The sequence below is a fragment of the Girardinichthys multiradiatus genome, chromosome 12 (genome assembly GCF_021462225.1).
Source record: "Girardinichthys multiradiatus isolate DD_20200921_A chromosome 12, DD_fGirMul_XY1, whole genome shotgun sequence".
In the NCBI taxonomy this organism is placed as follows: Eukaryota; Metazoa; Chordata; class Actinopteri; order Cyprinodontiformes; family Goodeidae; genus Girardinichthys; species Girardinichthys multiradiatus.
Genome location: NC_061805.1, coordinates 35,346,142 through 35,363,687, shown reverse-complemented (window position 1 = coordinate 35,363,687; position 17,546 = coordinate 35,346,142). Strand labels below are relative to the sequence as shown.

General features: G+C 36.4%; 1 protein-coding gene and 1 long non-coding RNA gene across 4 annotated transcripts in view; one reads left to right on the top strand and one right to left on the bottom strand.

Moving 5' to 3' along the window:
- LOC124877972 (EGF-like repeat and discoidin I-like domain-containing protein 3) overlaps positions 1 to 17,546 on the top strand; it is a 213,655-nt gene that overhangs the window by 48,785 nt on the left and 147,324 nt on the right. For 2 of the 3 annotated variants that reach the window (XM_047381656.1, XM_047381658.1), the window contains one exon: positions 12,818 to 12,946. The exons of the other annotated variant lie outside the window; for it this stretch is intronic. In XM_047381656.1, coding sequence (XP_047237612.1) covers positions 12,818 to 12,946 — 129 coding nt within the window. The remainder of the gene's footprint in view (positions 1 to 12,817; positions 12,947 to 17,546) is intronic. 3 annotated transcript variants of the gene reach the window in all.
- On the bottom strand, positions 5,627 to 8,761 carry LOC124877973. Its single transcript, XR_007040638.1, has 3 exons — positions 8,663 to 8,761; positions 8,132 to 8,309; positions 5,627 to 5,863 (listed from the first exon to the last, which is right to left on the bottom strand). It is a non-coding gene; the product is annotated as an uncharacterized LOC124877973 (long non-coding RNA).

Here is a 17,546-nt window from a genome sequence, read left to right as displayed (position 1 = left end):
GATGTTGAGCAATGATGCTTCAGAAGGCATTTGATTTACATCTTCTGGGAACCCTGTGGCAGTCCTATTTTACTGATATTTAAGGACTGTGGACTGAATTTGAAAATTCACAAATCAAAATTCAAATTCGGGCTGATTAAACCTGAGCTTGAATATTAAAAGAGGGCCCCACCCAGAACACCCATTCATGTAAGAACTGCCAATGTTTGTAATTTTAAAGACTTGTGTGGACAGAGATTATTTGTTCATTCCAAGGAAAAACGTTAAAATAAGTTGACAGGTTAAGTTCATTATAGGGTTTAAGATCAGGGTGACTTACTATGTTTAAAAGTTAGTATATGGACCCAATTACATCCTAGCTAAGCTCTTTTTCACCTCTGTTTTGCATTACCCTTTACTGAACTCGTAAACAATGCTAAACAAAACAAAAACATGACTGCATAATTGTGCAGTTGGATTCTTAAAACTGTCCTGTAGAGATTTATCCAGTACCATAGATTTGGTTCAGTTTAATTCAGTTCATTAATGCCACATCTTGTCTCAAGGGACTTTACAAAGTTAGTTTAATTGAATCATACAGATTCCAAGTCAAGTACATACATTCCAATTGATCCTAGTTATCCAAGAGTACATTCAAATTTAGTTTATTATTCAAATTCAGTTAATCTTACATCTTTATCTCACAAAGTTTGAGTTTTTGAAGTTCACACTTCTACTTTGTGTTGTCATTATATGAGTGCCCACATTTGTTTCTTTATCATTACAGCAGCAACGATATGGAGACATTTTAGAATCTTTACTCTGCATATAAATGTATTAAGACCATTAAAGCATGCCATTAACTTTGTCAACTAAGTCTCGATATAAAGTGTATGCTTTGTGTTTTTAGTCTGTTGTGTTCACATGCATGCTGTGGTATTAGAGCAGAAATGCTGCTCTAATTTTCAGAATAACTGCCTCTGATAATTACAATTAACTATTATAAGTACTACATGTTTGAAAGTTTTCCGATGAAAACAGGTCCACAGGAAACTAAAAGACAACAAGAAAAGTATTTAACTTTGGCAGGAATGTAGTTAAAATGTACCTTTGCACCAGGGAAAGTATAAGCAACAGAATACAAACATACTAAATGCATTTGTAGCTTCTGTTTGTCTTTTACTGTGCGTTTCATTAATCTTAATCCCTGCTGCGTACTTGAGATCAGGTTGGTTAAATCAAGAGGGATTGAACATAATACCCAAGGAATCAAAGTAACTGGCTTTTCTGCTGCAAATAATATCTGATTCAAATCACTTAAAAGATGTGAGATGACAAATATATCAATAAAAGCATTGTGGGAAATTGTAAATTAAAATAACTAATTTCAGTTTTTTTGTCATGTCAGATTTATTGCCAACATTTTCAGCAATGTATATTAACAAGAAACCTCAGTTTTGAGTTCAGCAATAACCTGAATATTATGTTAGTCACCACTGTTAATTTGTTTTGTCTGGGAAAACGTTTTAATTTGAGAACATAATTTATGAATTTTATTCAATGCTAATTATATTCACTATACTCAATTATTGTTATAGTTATATTTCCATTGAACAATCAATAGGCTCCACATAGATCATCGTAACAAAAAAAAAAAAACAATGTTATTGTCCTAAGTCCTTCCATCAAAAAAGTTATATTTTTTTTCATTTTCCAGAATCAATTTTGATCAGAAAATAGAGAACATAGCAAAAGACTCAAGAAATACTTAAAATAATTGAAAAAATTTGCTTATAGAATAGAATGGAATAGAATAAGATTGTAAGAAATGTGCAAACTACGTAAAGTAATTTTAAAATAAATGTACAAACTGCTCTTTATATTTGTGCAAAAATGAAATACTATTTAGAAAAATATGGAAAACTGTGCAACTAAAAGCAGAAATGTAAACCACTTACTAAGTTTGTTGGGAACAGTGGTGGTTCTAATCTTGTGCCCACTGGACTTTTGGAGAAAATAGGACAGATTGACATGAAAAGCCAAATTACTTTTGAACGTTTTAAAGAATTAAGCAAGTGAGATCCGCTTTAAAGACTGCCATATATGTAATCTACATAATCTGAGCCATTTTGTGCACACATTAACAAGTCTGGTGCTTTGTTTTTTTTTTTTTTTTTTTGGGGGGGTGGGGGGGGGGTGGGGGTGGGGGGTGGGGGGGGGGGGTTTGGAGGTAGTGTGTCTGTCTTATGGTCTTGCATATCCTGGCAAGTATCTATTAAGAACTATCTATACTGCATCTAATCTTATTCTCTTAAAACTGTGAAAGTCTGAAATGAGAACCTGCTTAGTGTGCAAAGCTGACAATTTTCTAATTCTATTTTTCAAAACAATCTTGTACATTTTGTCTATTTAGATTCCATTAAAAATGCAAGAAACCTGGTTATGAACTGGGGAATATGTTTTAGTATTTTCTGTTTCCCAAACCTTAAAATTGCTCTGGGAGGAGCTGTGGGAGCCAGCCGGCTTTAGCTTTGACATTTCCATGGTATTTCTTAACTCCTGCATTCCTCTCATTCCTCCTCAACTGTCAGCTGATCTTCAGCATGACCTCTCCTTGTGGATATTTATTTGACATATTCCAAACTATTTGTTTCTGCAAAATTCTTACCACCTTACTAAGTGTATTTGTTTGATGCTGTAAAATGCTGATGGGTTAAAATGGAGGACTGGAAAAGGAGCATGAGAAAAGGAGGCCAGAAAGTCTCTAAAAGCATAAGCGTGGAGGTCACACACGCTGAGAGCCTAGATGTAATATTGGTGTTGCAGTGCCAACTTTCATCACACGAGGTGCAGGACGGGTGTAATCACCAGGAAAACCCGTGAACCATTGAAGCCATAGTAGGGAAAAAGAAGTTGGGTTAAAATAGGTTTGACACAATTAGGCCATGTTAGATTTGTCTGTGATGTTGCTAGGTGCACAGTCAAATCTGAGAACCTTGCATGCAAATGTTACACTCAAGAGGCAGGTGTAGTGTGTGTGTGTGTGTGTTCCCCTTGTTCTTTAAATAAAGATTTTATGAAAGGCTCACAAGATTTTTTGATAGGTTGGCTTATCACTATTAACTCAGCACTTTGTAAGATACAGGAAAAATCTATTTAAATCCAGTGCAGAGTTTCATTTGGTTATGCTTTCAATGAGACTTCAATTCCAGCTATTAAATCTTGTTGAAATAAAAGATTTTCTATCAAGAGGAGTAAAGTATTATTTAGAGAAGCTCTGAATAAGCCTAAGGCTCGTTTTCAGCTACTTTTTCACCTTAAAATCCAAACTGGCCCTTAAACGTGGTTTTTTATTTTTTTGGGAAGAAACCTAGCCAGTAGCACATATGGATCTCAAATTAGTATATCACTGAAACGTTTATATCACACAATCATGGGGGAAGACAGCTGACTTTGCAGGTGTCCACTAGGCCATCATGCACTCTCTTCATAAGCTACTTAGAGAGTCCTGTATCCAAGCCTTTAAATGTAAAGTTGAGTGGAAGGAAAAAATCCGATAGTCCTGAAAGGACTTATATAGTGCCTTTTCAGTCATACTGACCACTCAAAAAAACACTTTACAATACAGCCACATTCACCCAATCGCACTCACAAACGTGCACATTCATGCACCAATATGCAGATCAGTAGGCAACTTGAGGTTAAGTGTCTTGCCCAGGGGCACGTCAACATGTGGCAGGAGGAACTCTGGAATCTAACCCACAACATTCGGATTGCAAGACGACTACTTTTCCCACTGAGCCACATTCCTCATAGAAACAGCTCCACATGCAGCAGTGATAGACATAGGTTTGAGAGCAGGTGAACCTGCTGTCAGGATGTGAACCTTTGAATTTCACATGGATTTTACTTTTCTAAATTGAATTACTATAAAAAATAAACTTTTTGATAATGCTCTATTCATTTCTTGTAAATAATTTTTTGATGAATGGTTTTTGTAGCCCTTGTCAACCTCCATATATTCTGTCATAATAAAACATTTTATGTAATATTGTTTATAGCTACAGAAGACTCCAGCATTTTTATACAGTCAGATTTATAAGTACAATGTCTGTGACAGTTTGCAGCTAAGATGTAACAGTGCATATGTGGTGTTATCCCTGAAAATGATCATGTCTCTCTGACCAATCATCAAAGGAAGGAGATAATGCTCTCCCATGTTTAACCATGGGTCCGGTTTTCACATCTGATTGATTGGCCTTTGTTTTTCAGACAGAAAAGAAATCACAAAGCCTGCTCTGGAAATGACACAGAATCCCATCAATCTCTGAGCGGGCGTTGGTGTATACATCACAGCAGCAGCTGACATTCACACAAGAAAGCCCTTAATGGTCCTTTTCGATATGCACCTCACATCCATTCATCATACAACATGCATGAGCAAAGGGGGCATCCAGTGACAAGCAATTTACTTTTATAGCTTTTTTTTTTTTTTTTTTTACCAATTATGGCATTTATTATTTTTTGGATCAGTGCTTTATAGATAAAGACAAAGGATATTGAGAAATCCATATTTTTAGATGTTGTAATTTGTGAGAGTGGAACGATTGTGTGTTCCATTGATGTCCGATGTCTGGAGGATCTCAGGTTCAAAATTCAGGTGTTCAGCCTTTGTGTTTCAGGATTGCATGTTTTTCTCCTTGCATCTTTTGTCTGTTGGTGAAAATTTACCTCAGGAATGTGGGGAAGAAGAAGAAGAAGCGCACTGGTGTGGGCTGTTTTTGGGTGGTGTGGCTGGTCGCTTCGGCCTGTGGTACATTTTTGTAACAGTGCTCAGTGCGAGTGGTGCTTGCCAAGCAGAAAGAGCAGCAAGGTAGAGGCTGAAAGCTTGTCCCTTTTTACAAGCATATGCATGGTTCAATATAAACACTAAGAGAAAAATGGCAAAAAAAAAATGAATTATAGGGCAAGACTTCTTAGAGTTGTATTTGAAATGAATTTCCTATTGAATCTTTTCTTCTGCGACCAGTTGTTGAATACAGGGAGATTTTATCAGCAGCCCCATCTGCTGTTTAGAATAAAACTTACAGTGCTCTAATTGTGTCTCAAATGTAGGTATGAATCCCAAGAAGGCATTTGGCATGTCCAAATTCTCTTGCATCAACTCCTAAGCAAAGGAATAAATGAGGCCTGAGTTGTGGTCTTAAGAAACTGTTTCAGAATCAGTCCACCCCAATATTTATTGTGCAGAGTTATTCTGGCTTTCTTATGGACCTCCCATTAAGATTTTTGTTCCAGATAATGATAAAAATCGGTTATAATTAAAGGAGCCTCAAACTGATGTCTTTATCGTTCTTCAGCAGACACTTTTCCGCTGTGTAGCATTTTCTTGATCCTTCAGCTTGATTCATCCTTGCTTCCGCTCAGTCACGTTTAGGGTTACAGTTGAGCCCAAAATGTTTCATACCCCTGCAGTTTTAGTTTCAAATAATCTTAATTCAACCAAGAAGTTTGTTTGTTTCTGATAGGACATTAGACAGATGTCTCAAAAATGTAAAGTTTGTTTTTTAAAACAAAAATGAATAAAATGAGAATTTTTAAATAAACATGTTTATCTACATTTTGTTGAAATGTTGCATCTTTCAAGTTATTTTATAAAGAAAATATTTATTGCTATTACAACAATTAAAAGCTTGAAATTGCTGACCAACGTTTTGCATGTTTCCTCTGGTATTTTGACAATTTACCCTTGGTGATGAGCTTTAAGTCTTTGAGGTTGAAAGACCTCGTTACCACCACCCTCATTCTTCAATTATCCACAGTTTCACTCTCAGATTTAAGTCTGGACCTTGGCTGGGCCACTCCAAAGCATTAATATTACTTCCTGTCAAAAAATAAACACGGTAAAGTTAAAAGAACTTAAAAAAAATTTAAACCATAACCCTGTCAGTATATGAATAATCTTTGGCTTAACAGTAGCTATTCGAAGTCGTTCTACCCATGCCATTTTATCACAACTTCCTTTTGAAATACCTAAACTGTTAAGTTTGGAAATAACAAGTGAACTGCTCTGCTTTAAAAAGTTCTAAACCACAGATATGTCAGCAACACTGGTTGACACATTTCGTCACAACAACCATCACAATATTTTTAGAATTTCTGTCGTAAAACCACAGTTATCAGAATATGAGTGCATGTAGCTGTTCTGATACTATTCATTAAAAGGTGCTGTAATTGGGACCCATAGACAGTCCTTGGCAGGCGATTTGCATATCCCTGCTGATTTTAGAAACCTGGGGTATTTGTGGTTGAGAAGTGACATAGAGATATCAGTTATAAATCTCAATCCCAAACAAACAAAAATGAACCACAAAGTAGTGGTCACTCAGAGTACTCCCCCCTCTACATCTGTCACAAGCTCCCTTTAACCCTTAGTCTCCCTCTGGGTTGTCAGTCTCACCTTATTAAAATTTTCTCGGGGTTTTTGTTACTATAATGTATATCAATACTAAGATCAACTACTGCTAATCTTTGTTCACGCTGATAGCAGAGTCTGGGTAAAAGATAACATATTCCTCTGTTCAGCTGATTGGCTGTTCCTTAATGCTGACGCATGTAGCAATTTGAAATAGCACATATTCTGCAGAATTACCTTATTTGTCATTCACATCCAGAAACTTGTTAATTTCAGTGGGAAAATAAACAATGTCTAGCAATGATGCTTATTTTCTGATTCATTTTTCTGTTCATTTCCAACCAACGCTGTACACATTTTTTCAAGTTAAAGCACAGCTTTCCATGGCTCAGCAGATGACTTTTCCCTTTTTTGTCATGCTGTCAAATTTTGCACTTGTGGCTTTTAATTTGTCACAGTAACTTTAGAGAGCACGCTATTTTCACCCGTGGGACGTTTTGTTGTTTATCACTTAAAATGAAATAACAGCCTTGTCAAAGCACTTCTTTTTCACCAGTCAGATATGCCTTTTAAAAAAACAAGGCTCAAAAGACATAAAAAGAAGGGAACTCCAAGCAAAAAAAAAAAAAAAACATGCTGTGGGAAGAGATAAATATTAGCTTGTTTTGATGTTTATGTCAACAGATATTTCCCAAGCTTTGAATTGAATATAGGTTACCATATGCATCCACATAAGTTTTATTTTATATAAATATTTTAGTATTCAGATATATTTGTTACTAGCATCCAGAGATGGATTTAAACGGATGTCTGAGTTATGAAACAAATATCCCAATTTAAAGGCCACATCACTTGCCTTTTTGCCAGTGCTCCAGGTTATTTATGAGAGTATAAGGTCACCATGTTGCTTTTAATTGTTTGTTTGTTTGTTAATTCAAACATTTATTCAATACCAGTTTTGTCAATTTTAGGAGAGGAGAATAAAAAAATTCACAAGAGGAAAAGTGCTCAAATATTCCTTTTAGTATGTTTTTTTTTTTCTGATTCACTATGCACTCATGGCTTGGCTATTGTTCTGTGCAGCTGAATATTAAAGCAAAAACAATAGTTGTGATGAATGGGCCAGTTTGTACACAGCCACCATGCTTATACCTAATTACCATGAACATGAATTTCCATGCAAATTAGTGCTCACAACAGCTTTTTTGTATGCCAAGCTGTACTGACCCAGGGCCTGGCCAGGTAGAACATAAACAGCCCCCCATTTTGAGAAGGCAGTCTGGAATAGTGTAATCTGAACCAAAGCAGTAATGTTATTTTTTTAGAGAATTATAGGTTTAGAAAACATTTAAGTCACTAAAAAGTAAAGTAAAAAAAATGAAACATTTTTTTCAACTTATACAATGCAGTGCTAATTGGAACCTCCCTGAAGTTATTTATCATGTTCATATGTTTCAAAAAGAAAATTGTTTAGAAAACGTATGTTTCAGTTTTGAATTGATACCGCCCTATTGACCAAAATCTAAATGTGGTTTAAGGGTAGTTGGCACAGATAACGCAGGGTAACTAAGAATGACTTTCTGAGTATTTGCTTGGACCAAATTTGTACTGGAGACACAGCGCCTTACAAATGTAATCAACCCCTAGAGGTTTTTCACATTTTGTCCTATTAAAAGCTCCAAACGTCTATTCATTTCTTTGGTTTCAATGCAATGGACAACACAAATTGGTGCATACCTATTGTCAAGTTTTGTCAGGTTTGGTTTACTGTGCGATTCCCCACTTGGAAGGGATAGTCTCTACTATGAACCTTAACTGGACTTCACTCAAAGAGCCTTCAATTTAGCTGATCCATCTCTATTTTGTATGATGGTCACCATTGTGTTTTAGCCTTCCAGCCACATAGGTGAAAAACCTCAAAAGAAACAGAAATACATCCATTACATTTTGAAATTAACAAGACAAATACATTGTGAAATAATCAAACAGATTTCCACCCCTGTAACCAGTTAATCCCAAAATACAATAAATTGCAAATATTTTATAGTAAAATTCAACACCAATAAATAAATTAGCATATTTATCAACATCTTTTTTTCACCTCATCTTTTTTTTTCACTTTCTACTTTACCTAATAAACACCAAGTGTATTTTTTTTTCCTTTTACATGCTTGATTTCAATAATATTAAAACTATCAACAATCAATCAGAGTCCATATGCTGCTCCACTGAGATTCAAGAAATGAGCAACAGCATTGTGAGGCTTACCGGCTGTCCTTCCCTGTTTGTAGAAAACTTTCGCACAGTTCTCAATTTCCATGTACTACCAGCACTATTTGCTTCTCATGCTGCGACACTTCTTCAAACAGGAGTGACAAGTCAGTCACACCAAAAATACCTGCACTCTGATTGCTAGGAGATTGAGTCCACCTGGTTCTCATCACTAACAAGCAGAGAAGCCACAGAAAGATGCAGCAGAGGGGAGTGGCTACCTAGCAGTTCGCCAGAACACCTATCAAATGAAAAAAAGTATACATAACTTCCTTTTGGTTTTTTTTATAAATACAAATCTAAACTCTGTGGTGTATACCTAAATTCTGCTCTCTTTACATTGATACACCTAAATAAAACTCAGTCACCCAATTGCTTTCATAGTTCATCTTATCTGTAAGTAGAGTCCCCTTCAGCATTTGAAGTTCATCCCAAGCCAAGTCGATTGTGCAGCACACATGGAAGAAGGTGTTTCTGTCAGGAGTAGCTTGTGTAATGGAACCCAGAATGCATACAGGACAGGCAGGGTTGCGGTGAGTAAAAGTTTTAATTAAAGAAAACTCACACAGCTAGGTGGCAACAAAAACTGGCAAGATACACAGGGTATTGGCTTGGCTTGACAAACGTGCATGGACAGGCATGGCATGAATAACAGGCAGGAAGATCAACAGTATGTGTCTGGGAGGAGTGAACGGAACAGCAGCGTATGTAACGGGCATGACACAGGTGAAAATAGAAACTGATCCAAGGAAACTCATACAGAACACAAACTAGAACACATAAAGAACAGAACACAAGAATAATTAAGAAACTAAACCTAAAGAAATAACTAAAACAGAGCCTGGGGAAGATACTCATGATCAGAAGAAAACCCCAAACTAAACTCAATCACCTTCAAATCATGTTTTGGCTAGACAGGAGCAAAACTCACAATCTTCACTTCCATGTAAAAGAAAACTGAAGATCACCCTGAACACATCTTCCATTGTGAAACTTGGTTGTATCAGCATCATGCTTTGTGGATGCATTTCTATAGCAGGGCAATAAGGAATGTTTAGTGTTCATGGGAGCCTTTCAAAGTCTAAACACTGGGGCGTAGGTTCACCTTCTAGCAGAACAACAACCCTAAACATACGACCAGAGCTGCAATGGAGTGATTTAGATCAAAGCATGTTGATTTGTGTGAATGGTCCTCTCAAAGTCCAGACCTAAATCCAACAGAGATTTCGGGGCAAGACTTAAATACTGGTGTTCTCAGATACTCCAAACTATCCAATGTATTTTGCAAACAAAAATAGAGAATTTTATCATTCTCTAGACGTGCAAAACTGGAAGAGACACTTACCAACCTGCAGCTGTATTTGCAGCAAAAGGTGATTTTGCAATATATTGACTTTGCACACCACAAGTTTGTTATTGTTAAAAAAGGGAAAACCATGTGTCCATTTCCTTCCAGTTAATAAATATGGACTACTTTCTGCTGGTCTACCACATAAAATCCCAAAAATATGAATTTTGGGGTTGTAATATGAAACAAATGTGGAAAGGTTCAACCAGTATGAATACTTTTGCAAAGCACTGTATGGGCTCAAATAGTCACATAGTCTGTATTTCTAGGAAAGACAAGGACTAACCATCCTAAAATAGTCAACTAAATTTCCATGGACATAAAATATTTAGGGGGTAAATTTTAACTATGAAAGATCATTTTCAATTGTATCTTATAGTTTTTCCTAAATGGCTAAAGCAACTGGCAGCAATGGTAGCCTTTTTCCAAACTGATTATTTGCTCACCTGGCACAGCTGTTCTTTGAAGTTTTCTTCTCTTTTTCTTTGAAGAAAGACATTTTTGATTTAAAGCATCTGCAGACTTTCATTCCCAGGTCTTTCTAGGACTGCTTCACTGCACTATGATCCTAACTGGGTCACTTCAGGACTTTTACAGTTTTCTCGAAAGCACTCCTGTGTTCTAGACATTTTAAGAAACTCTCAAAAGATTTTCTATCAACTTTTTTCAACCTATATATTTTTTCATCTCCCCTTTTTCCCAGTTCAGTTCCCTATTAGCATTCTAATATTTCACATGATGATATTAAAGGGTTGCTGTGAAGGGCCTGGGTTCCTGAACACAAGTGGTTGGGAAGTGTGTTCACATTGGCACATTTTTCTTCATTTACAGAGATTTTGCCTCTCATACTCTGATGTTCTCAGAAGAGCCTTTTGGCATCTGAGGGGCTTTGTAGATGTTATTTCTTGAAGGGGAATAGCTTCTGTCTATAAGATCTACAATAAATGCCTGATTGCAAATGGCCACCACTATAAATCTGTAAGGGCCCTAACTGTGAGCTGGCCCTGGACTAGGTTTTTGTTTGGATGGATTCGTTTTTCTTTTTCTTTTGTTTTACTTCATAAACTACTTTTTATCTAGCAGATACATTTTAAAGTGAAGCATAGTTTTTACATTTGGCTAAACAGTATGGGAGTGAGGGTAGCTCAGGTATTCTAATTAAAAACTGAATAAAAATCTGTGCAAAAATGCATTTTTGAAGAAAGACATGTTTTTTGGTCTAAACTTGTTTTTTTTTTTTTTTTGAAGAGCTATATTTTTTAACGTTTTGAAGCACTGATAATAATTGTGATTAGTATATTTTTCATTGAAAAACTGCATATGATATTTTTACCATAACATCCAATCCTACAACGAAAATAAATTCGTAATCTCCTTTGTTGTCATCCTTCACCTGTTGAATAACTTTCTGAAACTGTTGTGGCCTCTTCTATTGGACATTTCAACTCTGGGCTCTTCTGTAATTTTGACACACTGGTTTGAAATCATTGAAACATCAAGGGCAGCAAGTCAATTATGAATCTTCCAGTTTATCATTTTCTAGCATTCAGTGTGGCAGAAAAAAGATATAAATGCAATAAGGTTTTGCACCTCTGCATTTCTCCACTGTGAATAGGGTAAACTCTTGATAATTAGTCAGCTGGACTGGTGGAGACATAACAGAAAAACTATGCATTTTGAGATATTGTGTCTTGGAAAACATTGACATTTTTGAAATTTTACAACATTACAACCATATCATTTGGATCTTTTGCAATAGATTAATAAAACGTTGTGATTAATTGTATAATGCTTTTCAAAACCTTTTTTTACAAATAAAAACCTGAAAGTGTGGCATACATTTATTTTCAGCCAACCTAAGTTAAATCTTTGCATAACCATGTTTTGCTGCGGGTCTTTTCGGGTATGTTTCTACAAACTTTACACATTTAGAAACTGAAATTTCTGTCCATTCTTTCCTGAAAAATACCTCAAGCTCAGTGAGACTGGGCAGGTGGCTCAAGATCAGTTTCATGTCTTGTCACAGATTCTGAATTGGATTTAGATCTGGACTTTGACTAGGCCACTCTAACCCATGAACTCCCTCTGTTTAATGCTGCCACCACCATGTTTCACGGTGGGGATTGTTTGTTGAGGGTGGTGTATATTTTCATTTCATGGTACACAGCAATGTGCATGAGTCAAAAATGTTTACAGCATAAAATGTTATGGTTTTATTTCAACAATAGCTTTCTTTTTGCCAGTTTTCCAGAAAAAAACACATTTTTGGACTGGACAATATTTGGCCTTTTAAAAGAGTCTAATGTACTTTGAATGTGGCCTATGCCCTCTTTTTCCCCCTATTAGTGTGAGGTATTGCTTTCCTAGAGTGAAGAAATTGAAAAATGTTCAGACTGCAGTCTTTTGATCACTAAGACCAATAGCAGTATCTTAATGCCAGACTCTTTCCACTCGTTATCCTGTTATCTTCTTTTTTGCCTGTCAAACACTTTTTCACTTGCACACAATATCGCAGTGTTTTTGGAGGAAATGTATGTGTCTAAACTTTCTTTAAGTGTGTTTTCAAAGCACAGAATAAATATATAAAATGCTTTTGTTTTATGTTAAACATGAATTACTGTCTGGGTGAGATTGTCTGCATTCTTTACTCGTTTTATTCACGCTCAGGACACACAATGAAAAACAATGCGCTTCGTCAGAGTAAAAATTCTATCTAGTTTTGTTATTTTTTGTATGCTAACATAGTAAATGAGACCATGATAAATGCTACTCATTGTGTGTCTATTTTCTTTGTTCCTGAACAGGCCCCTGTCATCCAAACCCCTGTCACAACAGAGCAACATGTGAAATCAGTGAGACTTACAGAGGCGATACCTTCATTGGTTACATTTGCAAGTGTCCAAAAGGCTTTAGCGGAGTTCACTGTCAGCACAGTAAGTGTGTTCTATCTTTAATATCCGAACTGAATACAACATGTTCCAAAAAATAAACATAATTAAAAAAACAAAAAAACAAAAACTTTGCTACCAGGGCACAAGAAAGCATGATTTTTCTGTTTCATCACAGAGATTTTTTATATGACCTTGTGCTATGAATACATTTTGAGGTATGGAAAAAAATGTGAATTATTGTTGAAAAGTCAAACTAAGCAGAACATGAGGTTGGTGAAAAATGGAAAAGCTGAGCTTGCTTTCTTTTGTTCGACATCGGACTGAGTTTGCTGAGTTCATAAGGCTGCACAGTGGAACAGTTGGTAGCACTGTTGCCTTGCAGCAAGAAGGTCCTGGATTTGATTCCCGGCTGCGGGTCTGCATGGAGTTTGCATGTTTTCCCGTGAATGCGTGGGTTCTGTCCGGGTACTCCGGCTTCCTCCAACAGTCCGAAAACATGACTGTTAGGTTAATTGGTCTCTCTACATTGCCCTTAGGTGTGACTGAGTGTGTGCATGGTTGTTTGTCCTGTGTGTGTCTGTGTTGCCCTGCGACGAACTAGCGACCTGTCCAGGGAGTACCCTGTTAGAAAATGACTGACTAACAGACGAAAACTATAACGAAATTGTATGTGGCTCAGAAAAGCGGAATATGAAAAATACTTTTACTAGTTAAAATATAGATTTTTACCAGTGGAAGCCAGAAACAAATGTTAAAAATATTTCTATTTAGGAAATGTTGAGATGTACAAAAAATACATATGGTAAATTATTTGGATTTGAAAGATTCACAACTACACTGTATGTATATGGGTGACCTTTGCAAGGGTAATGAAATCACACAGTCAATTCACTGCATATTTTTTTTTCAAAGTTTAATGTATTCATATTAGCTAACTGTTTTTTTTGTAGTGTGTAAAGTCCAGGGAAGGGTAGAGTGATGAAGGCCATAGCTCTTGAATAAATCTATCCATCATTCTGTTGTTGCTTTATTTTACTGTGTTAAACCATTTTCCAGATGGAAGCAGATGGTTTGGTCAGTGCGTAATGTCCAATATTACTGTTACACCTCTTTTGTGGAGTCTGATTGTAGACGGAGTTGGTTTGGGTTTGGAAGCTCTGGCTTGATGGTGTGCTGGGCTGCAATCACCAATCGATGGAGGTTGCTGGCATCTGTAAACTAGACAGTAATGAATTCTGTAAGGATGTTCTCCACAGTGCACTTGTAGAGATAGAGCATCTCTCCCTATAGAGACTAAGATTTTTTCACCTCCCTTGGATATAAAGCCGGTGTAGTGTATTTATCCACACAGATTCATTTGTTGGTTGGTTGATTAATGATTGTGAGGTGAAATAAAAAGATACATGGTTTTTAATTATTTTAACAAATACCTGAAAAATGTGTTATGCATTTTTGTTCAGCCCACTATTTATAAATATACCTAAATAAAATCCAGCATGGTCAAATGCCTCGAGACGTAACCTGATTAGTAAATAGACTACAGCAGTATGTAATTGATTTTTGTATTCTCTAAATATAGCTGTTTTTTAAAGGCCTTGGAGGTTTGTCAGAACATTAGAGATCAAACGGCATCATGAAGTCCATGGAACACACCAAGCAGGTCAGGGAGAAGTTTAAAAGAGGGTTAGGTTATGGATCCATCATGTAAAAATGTAAAACATATGGCAAATCTGCAACCCTACCAAAGATGTGACTGTCCACTTAAACTGACAACTCTGGAAGGAGCTTCACAAACCCCAGGTGGGAAGATCTTTTAAGAAAGCAAATATAATATAAGTCCTGCTTCACAAATCTTGGAGGAGTAGTGAGAAGAAAGCAATTTTTGTCAGAATCCTTCAAAAAGTCTAATTTGCAGTTTGCCACAAGCGATGTAGTCATGTCACAATTATGCACTACCTGGTGTTGGTCTGTCAATTTAAACCCTAACAAAATACCTTAAAGTTTGTGTTTGTAACCTGACAAAATGTGAAAAGTTAATGAGGTATCAGGCCTAGAATATAAAGGTTTTAGGGACTAGATCAGTTCAACATGCTCAAATGAAAGGGTTATGTTCAATTGTTGATCCTTCTTACAGTACACATGATGCAGTCTTTAAATCAACACTCTGAGCCATTTAACCCAATCAATTTGAATCTTGGCATTAGGAAAATCGTAAATGTAAACATGGCTTCTTAGCTCAACACCTTAGAAAATGTACAGTCCTGTAAACAACTGATAAATCACAACCAGTCCTGATATGTATTAATACTGGCAAGAAAGAAAGAAAAACCAGAAGGAATCAAAAATACTACTTTTCTTAATAAGGAAAATATTTACTACCCCTAAATGCAAAGCTTCCTCCAATCCTGGGCTAGATTTTTCTTTATGAGGACAGAAAATAATCAACGGAAGTTGTTTTTGCATTCAATGAACTCACAGCTTTAATTTTGCATACAGGTTGCAAAGCAAATGTAACAACAAATAAAAGATGTGTCAGTTCCATCCACTGATCCATACTATATACCAGCTTAGTCCTACTCAGGGTCATGGGAAAGGGTTCATGCTAATCCCCACAGTTAGTAGGGGAGAAGCAGCATGCACTTTGGAGGGGTCACCAGTGAGTCAGTCACAGGGCCAGTATATATGACAATATTATGTTACATAATACATTATGTTCATCATGTAACATAATGATGAATTATCAAAGGGAACAAGATTATCAGCTCAAAGCAGCATCAACAAGCTTGCTATAAGAATACATACAGTACATAATGGTTCTAGGACATACGCAACCTACATTTTGAATGTATTGCACATTTTGGAAACTATGTAGTTAGCTTTATCTATCTGTGTGAAATCCTGCAGTATCATATATAGGTCTGAGTTGTATGGCTTCCCCACCTGCTTGTGTGCATTAGACCTGGATAATGTAGCTGTCTTTTCCTGCAGTTGTACTTATGCAGTATGCAATGGGTTTATGGTTTCACGATGCAAATCTTGCTCTCAAATGTGTGGTTATTTGTTTAATAAATGATGACAAGTACAAAGATTAGGGCATATTTTTTTATTTGAAAACGTCAGCAATCAGCTTTGATTGTTAACACAAAAAAAGAATATCATACCGTGGGACTAATTCAGTCATTACTTATTTTCACATCACTGTTATCTTTTGTATGCAATTATAAGCATCAAAACTCATGAGAACACATGAGCCACTGTATCAGTTGTATGTCATTGTCTTTATTTACACCACAAATTGTGAGAGATTGGCTAGTGTATCATAATTCATTTATTGCTTCCTAGTAACACCTAAGGGTAGTGAGAAACCGGTAGGATATTGGCTGAATAAACATTTTGTCTGCCAATTTTTCTCTTGGTCTTTATAGTTGAATGGGAGTTAGTGTAACTAAGGACATTAGTAACCAAATCTCTGTCAGGGTAATTCTCACCAGTAAATAATGAGGGGCATAGGAATTGTTGCTTCTCCTAGAACAATGGTTCTCTATTCTGGTCCTCAAGAACCACTGTCCTTCAATTTTTAAATGTGTCACTGCACCAGTACACCTAAATCAAATGATTACATTGTCTCCTTAGCATAAAGTGCTGCAGAAGCTTGTAAATCCCTTACTCATTTAAGCCAGGTATGTGGCAGCAAGGGAACATCTAAAGCATGCAGGACAGTGGGTCTAGATGACTTGGATTAAAATCCACTGTCCTTGAAGATAGCTGAGCTGCCTTTGTGTTGGCTTTGTAATGAATGAATGAATGACAAGTTTCTTAAAAAAAATAAATAAATAAACACAAATAGTGTTTTACATTTTGGTCTTAGTATAAATACATTTAGAAAAATTAGTTAATGGGAGAAAACAGAGGTTATTTTAAACTTACTGAAAAGCAAGACATTTTATGTGACCACTTAAACTTTTATTGTTTTTATTTACTAAACATTCTCATTTAAAGGTGATAAGGTGTGCTTTAAAAAACTCGTGTTTATGTGTAAGTAAATCTTACACTGTCTGGTGTATTCACACCAGGAAAGTCCTCTGGTCCGCTTGTTTGGTCCGGACCAAAAGCTAACTTTATTTTTTTCATTTGGTGCGGTTTGTTTTCACATTGTACTTTTTGCAAGTGAACTATTACTTGTAAACAAAGCCATCCGGGTGACGATCATTGTTCCCATTGGACAGAAATGACGGGGGCGGGACACAGCACAGACCAAGAAATTTAGGAAAACAGTTGTAGACATGCTGCGTGCAGCACCTCTGTTCTGCATATTCGTGCTGTTATTACAGCTGCAATATTATTGTGAGGGTGAAGAGCAGCTCATTCAACACAGACTTTAAGACGCTCCATTTATAATTTTGGAACCCCGTCAGAGAATGCGTGCTGAACGCCGACGTTCTCTACGCGCCTTGTCCCACACAAGCCAGTAGCGTTGCCAAGCAACACACAGCTTATCAGGTATGATTACCTTACAACACACACCTTTGCTACCGGCTACGGTGTCTTTTTATGTCCAAAGAGACGTACGCTTTTTGTAGTTGGTTCGGGTTGGGGCCGGTTTGTATTCAGATCATAAGCGAATTGCATCAGAGTCCGTTTG